This window comes from Hypanus sabinus, chromosome 1 (genome assembly GCF_030144855.1).
Source record: "Hypanus sabinus isolate sHypSab1 chromosome 1, sHypSab1.hap1, whole genome shotgun sequence".
Classification (NCBI taxonomy): domain Eukaryota; kingdom Metazoa; phylum Chordata; class Chondrichthyes; order Myliobatiformes; family Dasyatidae; genus Hypanus; species Hypanus sabinus.
In genome coordinates, this window is record NC_082706.1 from 3,003,329 (window position 1) to 3,015,526 (window position 12,198).

The 12,198-nt window shown below is 43.2% G+C and overlaps 2 protein-coding genes across 4 annotated transcripts in view; one reads left to right on the top strand and one right to left on the bottom strand.

Moving 5' to 3' along the window:
- Positions 1 to 7,298, top strand: part of xpo7 (exportin 7) — a 193,386-nt gene extending 186,088 nt beyond the window's left edge. For all 3 annotated transcript variants that reach the window (XM_059959530.1, XM_059959646.1, XM_059959588.1), the window contains 3 exons: positions 993 to 1,091; positions 2,984 to 3,111; positions 6,450 to 7,298. In XM_059959530.1, the coding sequence (XP_059815513.1) occupies positions 993 to 1,091; positions 2,984 to 3,111; positions 6,450 to 6,543 (321 nt within the window). In that variant the 3' untranslated portion in view covers positions 6,544 to 7,298. The remainder of the gene's footprint in view (positions 1 to 992; positions 1,092 to 2,983; positions 3,112 to 6,449) is intronic.
- Positions 6,655 to 12,198, bottom strand: part of pbdc1 (polysaccharide biosynthesis domain containing 1) — a 35,276-nt gene continuing 29,732 nt past the window's right edge. Inside the window, exons 5-6 of the mRNA XM_059959886.1 lie at positions 8,038 to 8,149; positions 6,655 to 7,727 (exon numbers count right to left, since the gene is read on the bottom strand). Coding sequence (XP_059815869.1) covers positions 7,564 to 7,727; positions 8,038 to 8,149 — 276 coding nt within the window. The 3' untranslated portion in view covers positions 6,655 to 7,563. The remainder of the gene's footprint in view (positions 7,728 to 8,037; positions 8,150 to 12,198) is intronic.

A 12,198-nucleotide genomic window follows, 5' to 3' on the forward strand; every position in this document is an offset into this window, starting at 1 on the left:
TTTGGACATAAGAAAATTGGAGGGTTCTGGGCTGGGTTAAATTGATTGTGGAGTAGTTTTATATGAGTCAGAACAACATAATAGGCTAATGGATTCATATAGTGCTGTACTATGTGCTAAGTGTGAAGTAAAGTACTTTGTCAAAGTCAAAGGTTGGAAAGTTAAAACAGGACAAAGCATAGAACACTACAGTGCAGTATAGGCCCTTCAACCCATGTGTTGTGCCAATCCTTTAACCTACTCTCATCAATCTAACCTTTTCCTCCTACATAGCCTTCCATTTATCTTTCATTCATGTGTCTATCTAAGAGTTTCATAGATGTCCCTAACATATCTGCCTCTGCCACACCCAGAGTGTTTACAGTGAATGGTAGGGCTGTGTCAGTATCGTTGAATGAAGACCCTGAGATTCAAGTACTTAGTTCCCTGAAAGTGGCAACATGGGTAACAGCATGGTGAGAATGTGAACAACATGCTGACCTTTATTAGCTGAGGCACTGAGTACAAGAGCTGGGATTCCTGAGCATGCAAAATGCTAGAGGAACTCGGCAGGTCAGACAGCATCAATGGAGAGGAATAAACAGTCAACATTTTGGGCCGTGACTCTTCATTGGGACTGGAAAGGAAGGGGGTAGAAGCCAGAATAAGAAGGTATGAGGAGGGGAAGGTGAAATATTGTGCTTGAAGCCAGGAGAGGGGGGGAATGAAGTAAGGCACATGGCTGTAGCAGAGAGTCTGAGTGGTGAGATTATCCTGCAGTTCAACAAAATGTTGGTTAGGCCACAGTTCTGGGCACCACTCTTAAAGGTGTGATGTGGGAGGTTTATATGAGTGTTGACTATCAGGGTGACCAATCGTGTTGAAGTAAATTAATGACTTTGATTTGGGTGTGCAACACTACCTATAAACTTCAACTTCCCAGTAGATAATGATCTCTTTTAAAGTAGTTTTCATATTTTGGAGTGAGCTTTGAATTCGTCCTTTCTCAACAGATGTTGTCCACAGTTCTCAACATCATCATTTTTGAAGACTGCAGGAATCAGTGGTCCATGTCTCGTCCTCTGCTTGGGTTGATTCTCCTGAACGAGAAGGTGAGGTACAGTGTCTGTGTGGTCTGAGCTCTGAGGCTCTGGAGGGACATTGCTGACCGCAGGAGCTGTGGACAGCATTAGTGCAGAGCCTTTCGTGCCCTCAGGACAAATCTCCCGGTCAAATGCTGCAGTTGGTGTTCTGCAGCCAAGCACAACACCCAGTTGCTGTGTAGTAGCAAGACAAGTTGGTCATAGAGCCCTAAAGCATAGAAATAGGCCATTCGGCCCATCATATCTATACTGACCCTTCTGCCTCTCTATACTAATCCCAATTTACCCACAAAATTCTGTATCTCCCATGCCTTGCTCATTCAAGACTTACTCAGATGCATCTAAACACTGCTACCGACAGATCATTCTAGATGCTAACTACTCTTTCTGTGAAAAATGTACCCATCACATCCCCTTAAACCTATACTCTCTAATGTTAGAAATACCCACCATAGGAAGCAGACAATAACATCCAAACTCTGCCTTTCATAATGTTATATACCTCTGTCATGTCACATCAGCCTCATTCACTCCAAGGAATATAGATATAACCTTTCCATACAAAAACAAGAGATACTGCAGGTGCTGGAAATCCACCGCAACATACAAAATTCTGGAGGAATTCAAGTTAGGCAGCATCTATAAAGGGTATAAACAGTCAACGTTTTGGGCTGAAATTCTCCTCGTACACCAGGCAATATCCTTGTGAATCATAGATTCATGGAACATTACGACACAGAAAGAGCCCTTAGATCCATCTAGTCTATGCTGAACTGAGCCTCATCGATCAGCACCTGGACCATATCCCTCCAGTCAATGTACCTACGCAAATTTCTTTTAAATGTTGCGGTCAAACCCATATCCTCCACTTCTGCTGGCAGCTCATTCCACATTCTCACCACCCTCTGAGTGAAGAAGTTCCCCCTCATGTTCCCCTTAAACACTTCACCTTTCACCCTTAACTCACAACCACTAGATGTAGTCTCACCCAATTTCAGTGGCAAAAGCCTACTCTAACTGAACTGCATGCTGGAGCCATTTATTTACAGCAGTGTTGTTGGATCTGACATTAAATGCCTCCTTGACTTGAGAAGTGGGTCACAAATCATTTGGATTATTCTCTACATGGGACAGACTGACCCCAGGCAGACTCCGTGAGTGGGTGTCACCTGTGCTCACTTTGCTCTAGTGGCAGCTCATGCTTGACCAGTGAAATCCTTTAAAGCACTGACTCTGCCTTCCTGATAAGATGTGTGCCTAGCCCTAGATGCGCTTCACAAATCTTTAACAAGCTGGAATTTAAAGCTGAGCTAGCTGTCAGTGTTGGACACTATTGGACAAACAGTTTTAAAAAATCAAGCGTTAACTTACATACAAATAACACAGTACAGACCCTTCGGCTAATGTATCTGTCTCTATCATCACCACTGGCAGGTCAAACCATATATCTATCTAAAAAAAACTTACCTTTGTTAATCCCCCTGCATACATTCCTCCAAACACTGCAAATTATGCCCCATTTTATTAGCTGTAATTGAGGTAAACATTAGAAAACACTAAATGGTGACTCAAATTAATCAACAAAAAAAAAAATTACTGAAATTCACCTGTCTTTCAGCAGTGTTCTGTTGAAAAAGAGTCCCTGTTCGGGCAGAACTGATCCAATGCAGAATCAGACGGGGTGATCTTAGAGTAACTGCTGGATATTCCAGTTGAACTGTGTAAGGGGGGTGCTGTCACAACACAACAGAAAGGATTCTGAGATGAATGCAATCAGCCCTCACAGGTGACTGATTCCCATTGTGACCTTCCTGCTGCCTTCCGCAACTGCAGGATCAAGCCTATAGCTGCTTGTCAGTGTACACTGTGTTTATTTCTCTCTGTTTCTGCCTGCCCTGCAGTACTTTGCAGACTTGAGGAACAGCATAGTGAACAGCCAGCCCCCAGAGAAGCAGCAGGCCATGCACCTTTGCTTTGAAAACCTGATGGAGGGTATTGAACGCAACTTATTGACGAAGAACAGGGACAGGTAAGCCCTCAGGAAGTGCCTTCCTGGTCCTCCTTGGTGTTAGGGAGGGAGGGGTGGGTTGCCAGTTGTAAATGATAACGAATGCAAGAACAGGAGCAGTCTTCCGTAAGTTAGTTTTTTGGTGGGTGCAGGGAACTTCTGGTGGACGGGTGGTGTTGATACTTGCAGATTGAGTTGGTAGTAGGGAAAGCAGAGCAATTCATTTCAAGAGGTCTGGAATATAGATTCACAGAGTCATAGAACACTACGGCACTGTAGAAACAGGCCCTTTAGCCCATCTATTCTGTTCCAAACTGTTACTCCGCCTAGTCCTATCCACCTGCAGTTGGACCCTCCATACCCCACCCATTCATGTACTTATCTGAACTTCTCTTGAGAAAATCAGATTGGTGCTGAGTTTGGATCCAACGAGAAAATTCAAACATCAGTGAATTTGTGGAATGCTCTGCCACAGACTGCAGTGGAGGCCATGTCTGTGGATATTTTTTAAGTGGAAGTTGATAGTTTCTTGATTGGTCAGGGCATCAAAAGATAAGGTGAGAGGGCAGTATGGAGTTGAATGACGGAACGGCAGAGCCAACTCGATGGTCTGAATGGCCTAATTCTGCTCCTGTATCTTATGGTCCCAGCAACCCCTATTTAACCCTAACTTAATCATGGGACAATAACCAAACTAACTTACCCGGTTTGTCTTTGGTGCCAGTATTGAACTCCCAACGGCCCAAGTTGTACAGGTGCCCCCCCCCCCCTTTACAAAGGTAGAGCGTTCCTATGAAACCTTTCTTAAGCCAAAATGGCGCAAAGTGAAGAACCATTAATTTCTGTGGGAAAAATTTTTGTAAAAGCGAAAATCCTCTTTATAATGCGAGAACAGGTTACTGATATAGGCCTTTTGTAAAAGCGAAGTGGCATAAAGCGAACATTCGTAAAGCAAGATACCTGTAATAGCATCATATGCTACAGTTGCGCCCAATATTATTGATATCTTTTTCTGTAGGTAGGTGACCAGAGCTGCACACAATACCACAAATTAGGCTTTACCAATATCTTGTACAAGCTCAATATAACATTCCAACTTCAGTATGAATATACCAAAAACATTCTTTATGGCCCTATCTACCTGTGATGTCACTTTCAAGGAATTTTGGGTCTGTATTCCCCAACAACTGGCAACATTGGAGCTGCCAGGAAGAACTTAATGCCCTTTCCTGGAGTAAAGGGTATTACAGAGGCATGAGAAAGGGGTTGGTCAGATTTCATTGGAAAAGAACACTGGCAGGGATGATGGCAGAGTAGCAATGACTGGAATTTCGCAAAGAAATTCGGAAGGTGCAGAATATATATACATCTCAAAGAGGAAGAAATATTCTAAAGGAGAGATGATACAACCATTGGAAATCAGGAAAAGTCCAAGGCAATATAAAAACCAAAGTAAGGGCATATAATAGAGCAAAAGTTAGTGGGAAGTTAAGAGGATTGGGAAGCTTTTAAAACCAACAGAAGGCAACTAAAAAAGTCATTAGGAAGGCAAAGATGGAATACAAAATTATGCTAGCCAATAATATTAAAGAGGATACCAAAAGCTTCTTTAAATACAAAGTGTATATAAAGGCGAGATTGGGTATTGGACTGCTGGAAAACGATGCCGGAGAGGTAGTAATGGGGGACAACGAAATGTTGGACAAACTTTTAAATATTTTGCATCAGTTTTCACGGTGAAAGACACTAGCAGTATGGTGGAAATTCCAGGTGTCAGTGGTCATAAAGTGTGTGAAGTTATCATAACTAGTGAGAAGGTTCTTGGGAAACTGAAAGGTCTGAATGTAGTTAAGTCACCTGGACCATATGGTGTACACCCCAGTGTTCTGAAGAGGTGGCTGAAGAGATTGTGGAGACATTAGCAATGATCCTTCAAAAATCACTAGATTCTGGAATGTTTCCAGAAGACAAGAGAATTGCAAATGTCACTCCACTCTTCAAGAAAGGAGAGATGCAGAAGAAAGGAAACTATAGGCCAATTAGATCTCAATAGTTGGGAAGATATTGGAGTCTATTATTAAAGATGAGGTCTCAGGGTACTTGGAGGCACATGATAAAATAGGCTGAAGTCAGCATGGTTTCCTCGATGGAAAATCTCTTCTGATGAAATCTGCTGGAATTCTTTGAAAAAATAACACACAGGATAGACAAAGGAGAATTAAGTTGATGTTTTCTACTTGGATTTTCAGAAGGCCTTTGTCAAGGTACTATACATGCGGCTGCTTCAGAAGCTACAAGCCCATGGTATTACAGAAAAGATTCTAGTATGGATAAAGCAGTGGCTGATTGGCAGGAGACAAAGTGTCGGAATAAAGGGAGCTTTTTCTGGCTGGCAGCCGTTGACAAGTGGTTTTCCACAGGGTTCTGCATTGGGACCGCATCTTTTTACATCATATGTCAGCGATTTGGATGATAGAATTGATGGCTTTGCAGACAATATGAAGATATGTGGAGGGGCAGGTAGTTTTGAGGAGGTAGAGAGCTACAGAAAGAGTTGAACAGATTAGAAAGGGGAAAGAAATGTCAATGTAGTGTCAGGAAGTGTATGGTCATGCGCTTTGGTAGAAGAACTGAATTGGTTGACTATTTTCTAAATGGAGAGAAATTACAAAACCCTGGGGTGCAAAGAGATTTTGGTGTCCTTGTAGAGGATTCCCTAAAGGTTAATTTGCGGGTTGAGTCTGTGGTGAGGAAGGGAAATGCAATGTTAGCATTCATTTTAAGAGGATTAGAATATCAAAGCAAGGATGTAATGTTAAGACTTTATAAAGCACTGGTGAGGCCTCACTTGGAGTATTGTGAGTAGTTTTGGACCCCATACCGTAGAAGGAATGTGCTGAAACGAGAAAAGGCTCCAAGGATGTTCACAAAAATCATTCCAGGATTGAACGGCTTGTCAAATGAAGAACATTTGATGGCTCTGGGTCTACATTCACTAGAATTCAAAAGCATGAGGGGTGACCCCCATTGAAACCTATCGAATAGAGTGGATGTTTTCTGTGGTGGGAGAGTCTAAGACCAGAGGACACAGCCTCAGAACAGTGAGTGCCCATTTTGAATGGAGATGAGGTATTTGTTTCACAAGACGGGTTAACCTTTGGAATTCTTTGCCAGAGGCAGCTGTGGAGGCCAAGTCTTTGTGTCTATTTAAGGCAGAGTTTTTGATTGGTCATGGGCATGAAGGGATGCAGTGAGAAGTCAGGAGATTGGGACGATTGGATCAGCTATGATGAAATGGCAGAGCAGATTATATCTTATGGTCTTACACCACAGACACACATGTTGTTATTACTCCTCAGGTTCACACAGAATCTCTCGGTGTTTCGAAGGGAAGTGAACGACTCAATGAAGAATTCAACATACGGTGTCAACAGCAACGAAATGATGAGCTGACGTCCATTCTGATCCCTTACCCAGCACTGGGGTGTATTTCCAATGCAATGCAGGAGTTGAGGGGCGGAAGGTGGGGAGGGAGGGGATGGGGGTTTAGGGGAAAGTCAAGAGTTGTCAGATAGGTGAGTTCCTACGGCTCATCCACCCACTGACCATTGGACTTGTCACAACCCCAAACCCCCAGCCCATATCATCCTGGCAGGGAGTGTCATTGTGTCCCCGCCCCGCATCTGCCTTGTATAAACTTGTACATTTTTTTCTTAAGACATTTTGAACTGTTTATATGAAATCAATCAGTTAAAAAATAGAGAAAGCTGAAGAGTTGTGATTGAAATTTTTTGAATTGGGAGGAGGATGTGAGTTGGATGAGTGGGGCAGTGTGTGTGTGGGTGTTCAGTTTGATATAAAGCTCTATAATCTAACTCCAAATGGAGAAGAACACGACCCAGTAACTAGAGTGCACACTAATCAAATTGTAGTCATTCCCCAGTTAAATTGGGATTTGTGTTTGAGGTTCTAGTTGTTCAAGCTCCGGGGAGAGGTGACGCAGATGTTGCTGCTAATGTTGGATTGAGCACAGCTCATTTATATCCACAGAGCAAAAGAAAACCAATGGATTCTATATTTTTATTGTTCTGACTAAACACATTTCCAAATTGTTGCGTGATCAGGTAACTGGTTGGTATGTACGAATGTTTGCTGCATCTAGTGTAAGAATTGTGGCTGCAAATAAAACTTCAGTGGTTTGTACTGAGTGTAATCTGTCTGTATCCTGACGGTCACTGAATGCACTGAGCTTCAAGGTGTCGAGGTCGCAATGATGTTCTCTTCCTCTCCCAACACCAGCAGTCAGAAGCAGATAAAAGTCATCAATTATAGATGAGCTCTCTCAATTTTTAAAGACCATTGTTCTTCACACAGCTCGGTCTTGAGTCTGGCATTACCGTGACCACAGTACTGCCCCAGCTGCTGAAGAATTCCATGTTCCTCTGTGGTTTAATTCCGTGTATGACGAATGTGTTATGTAGCCATTGGGTCTCTGTCTCCCATCAGCTTTGTACAGTTTGAATTCTTTTCTTCAGCACCTCTGATTCCTTTTGATTTTGCAGATCTTTCAAACAGTTGTGTGTTGTATCCTTCTCTGTTGCGGGCAGTTTCTATCGCAAAGAACTGAATCCTGGTAGCTGAGAGAACACGAGATAATGTACAATGTTCTATTTCCTTACCTTCACACTACCCCCCCCCCCCTCCACATCTTCACTCCACCCCCCCCCCTCTCTCCTGCCCCTGAGAGAACGACGGAGACATGACAGAAATCTCTGCAGTGTACTATGTGCCATAGCCCTCCCTCATTTGGTCTCTCATTATGCAACTCCCTTCCTCTGTCTTCCCATCTCAACTTCCCTCTCCTGTGTTTTGTCCTGTCAATCTTCTTCTCCCCCTCCCCCTGCTTCTTCTCCCTCTCCTCTCTTCCATCCCATCCCTCCACCCTACCAAATATGGTGTTTTCCTCCACATAATCCTTGGAGCAGTCCAACCGTAGGAGTGTCCCAAAGTTGTAGTCTTCAACCAGCCCCTCAAACTGCATGCAGAATGGACGCCAGGCCTGCAACAAGTAAGCAGAAACCCCTCAGGTGATTGCACAATCTGAGGGCAGATGCCACATCCACACACCCTGTATGCTCTTGGGTGCACAGAAACAGCCAGTGGATCTGCATAGAAAACATTTGGAGTCCAAACACTATGGATACATCGAACCGTGTACTTACCCCTCTGTAAAATAAAAACCTACCTCTGACATACCCCCCCCCACCCATACTTTTCTCCAATGCCCTTAAAATTACGTTCCCTTGAATTAGCCATTATGACCCCAGCTGGGGGAAAAGTCTCTTGCTGTCCACTCGATCTATATACCTCATCTCTCTTACACCTCGATCAAGTCACCTCACATCTTCCTTTATTCCAAAGACAAAAGCTCGAGCTCATTCAACCCAACTTAATAAGACACACTCTCATCTGAGTAAGTCTCCCCCACACCCTCCTAAAACTTCAACTTCCTTCCAATGAGGAGCCAAACAGAACTCCGTGTAGTCTAATCAGTTTTACAGAGCTGCAATGTTACCTTGTGGCTCTTGAACTCAAACCCCCCGACTGATGAAGGCCAACATAACATACACCCTAAGAACAACCTTATCAACTCGCACAATAACTTTGAGGGATCTAAGGACATGTACTCCCAAAATCCCTCTGTTCCTCCAAACTAAGAATCGTGCCATTAAACCTGTATTCTGTATCCAAGTTGACCTGCCAGAGTATTATTTTACACTTTTTATAGATTGAACTCCATCTGCCATTGCTCAGGCTAGCTCTGCGTCCAGTCAACATCCTGATACAACTTTAAATACCACCAACTTTCATGTCATCTGCAAACTTTAATCACCCATCCTTCCACTTCCTCATCCAAGTCACTTATTAAAATCACAAAGAGCAAGGGCCTCAGAACAGGTTCCTGTGGAACATCACTGGTCACCAACTTCCAGGCAGGATACACTCCATCTGCTACTACCTTCTGCCTCTTATGGTCAAGCCAATTCTGTATCTAAATAGCCAGATTTACCTTGAATCCCATGCCTCCCGACTTCCTGATGAGCCTACAATGGGGAACCTTGTTAAATGCCTTATTAAAATCCACATCCACTGTGCTAACTTCATCAATTTGGTTTGTAAGGTACAATCAGCCCCTTATAAAACCACGGTGAACATTCCTAATCAGACTTTTCTTCTCTAAATGCTTGAAAATCCTATCTCTAAATATTCTCTCCAATAGTTTGCCTGCCATTGTAAGACTCACTGGTTTATAATCCGTGCTCATTTGCTTGAACAAAAGAATAACATTTACCACCCTCCAATCATCTGGTACCATTCCTGTGGCCAGTGAGGATGCAAAGTTCATTGCCAACCCTGCAGCAATCTGTTCCCTTTTCTCCCCGTAGAAACCTGGGACTTCTTAACATCATCCTCACAGACATTTCTCCCTTCCTGTGTCTGCCTTCCACCCATACTGACTCAGTAGACAATCTCTCCACAATGTCCCCTTTCTGCAGCTGTGATACTGTCCCCGATTAGCAATGCCACTCAGCCACCTCTTTACCCCACTCCCTGTCCCTTTTGAAACATCTAAACCCCAAACACCCAGCAGCCATTCCTGCCCTTGTGACAGCCCAGTCTCTGATGGCCAGAGTGCCACAGTTCCATAAGACATAGGCCATTCACCCCATTGAGTCTGCTCCATTATTCCATCACAGCTGACTTGTTACCCCTCAACTCCATTCTCCGTCTTTCTCTCTGTAACCTCTGACAGCCTTACAACCTGTTCAAAAGGTTTCAATGAGATTTCTCCCCTCACCCTTCTAAATTCCAGCGAGTACAGACCCAGAGTCATCAAACGTGGCCCCTCTCCAATGCCAGCAAATCTTTTCTTAGATGAAGAGCCCAAAACTGTTCACAATACTTGAGGTGAAGCCTCACCGGTGCCTTATAAAGCCTCAGAATCATGTCCCTTATTTTGTATTCAAGACCTCTTGAAACAAATGCCAACATGGCATTTGCATTCCTCACCACTGACTCAACCTGCAAGTTAACCTTTCGGATGTTCTGCACAAGGACTCCCAAGACCCTTTGCATCGAAGACTTCTGGATTTTCTCCCCGTTAAGAAAATGGTCTGCACATTTATTTCTACTACCAAAGTGCATGACTGTGCATTTTCCAACATTGCACTTCACTTGCCACTTGGCAACAAAGCCATCTATTCCATCATCTAAATCATTGATATACCACATAAAAAGAAGTGGTTGCAACACTGACTCCTGTGGAACACCACTAGTTACTGGCAGCCAGCCAAGCAAAGATCCTTTTATTCCCACTCGCTGCCTCTTATCAATCAGCCAATCCTCTCGAACTGGGTGCTAACATTGCAATTCGCTTCCTTAACCAACGACTCAACCTGCAAGTTAACCTTTATGGAATCCCGCATAAGGACTCCCAAGTCCCTTGGCGCCTCTGATTTCTGAATTTTCTCCTGGTTTAGAAGAGATTAGATTTTATTCCTTCTACCATACACTTCCCTATTCTTTGTTCATTCCCCAATCTGTCTAAATCCTTTTGCAGATTCCTTGCTTCCAAACAGAAAGGCCCCCTTTTGTCTCACACTTTGCCTCCTGCCAGTCAGCCGATTTTTTTTTATCTATGCTTGTATCTGTGCTGTAATACTATGGAATCTTGTTTAACAGCCTCATGTGCGGCACCTTTATGAAGGCCTTCTGAAAATCCAAGTAAACAACATCCACTGACTCCTTTGTCTACCCTGCCTGTTATTTCCACAAAGAATTCCAACAGATTTCCCTTCAAGGAAAACAAGTTGTCTTTGGCCAATTTCATCATGTGCCTCAAAAACCCTGAAACCTCATCCTTAATAATGGAATCCAACACTGGTCTTCCCAACCACTGAAACTGGCCTATAATTCTTTCTGCCTTCCTCCCTTCTTAAGTTCACCTGCCATTTCTTTGTTCCCCATGACTACCTCTCCAGTGTCATTTTCCAGCGGTCTGATGTACACTTTTGCCCCTCTTTTATTCCTTATGTATTTGAAAAACTTTTGGTATACCCTTTCACATTACTGGTCAGCTTAGCTTCATATTTCATCATCTTTTCTCTACTTACGGCTTTTTTAGTTGCCTTTGTTAGTTTTTAAAAGCTTCTAACCTCTACTAATTTTTGCTCTATTATGTGTCCTCTCTTCTGCTTTTAACTCTGTCAGCCACGGTTGCCTCATCCTCCCTTTAGAATACTTCATCTTTGGATTGTATTAATTCTTCCAAATTGTCTCCAGAAACTCCAACTGTTACTGTTCTACTGTAATCTCTACTAGTGTCCCCTTCTAATCAACATTGGCCAGCTCCTCTCCCATGCCTCTGTAATTCTCTTTACTCCACTGCAATACTAATACATCTGACTTTATTTTCTCCCTCTCAAACCGAGGGTGAATTCTATCAGATCATAATCACTGTCTTCCAAGGGTTCCTTTACCTTCAAATCAAATTAATCAAATCTGGTTTATTACACATCATCCAATCCAGAATTGCCTTATTCTTTAGTGATCTCAATCACAAACTACTCTAAATTTCTACAGATTTCCTCTCTTGGGATTCAGCACCAACCTAATTTTCCTAATCTATCTGCATATTAAGATCACTCATGAACACAGAACATAGAAATCTACGGCATATTACAGGCCCTTCGGCCGGCCATGTAACCTACTCTAGAAACGTCCTAGAATTTCCCTACCATATAGCCTGTTTTTCTAAGCTCCATGTACCTATCTTACCCTCACTGGTGTGTGGCACAGGCAGCAATCCAGAGAATACTACCCCTGAAGTCCTGCTTTTCAGCTTTCTACCTAAAATGTCTATTCAGGATCTCAACCCTTTTCCTACCTATGTCGTTGGTATCAATATGTACCATGACTTCTAGCTGTTCTCCCTCCCGTTTAGAATGCTGTGGTCCTGATCTGAGATGTCCCTGACCCTGGCCCCTGGGAGGCAACATACCATCCAAGTGTCCATTTCATGTCACTGAATCCCTTGTCTCCTCTCCT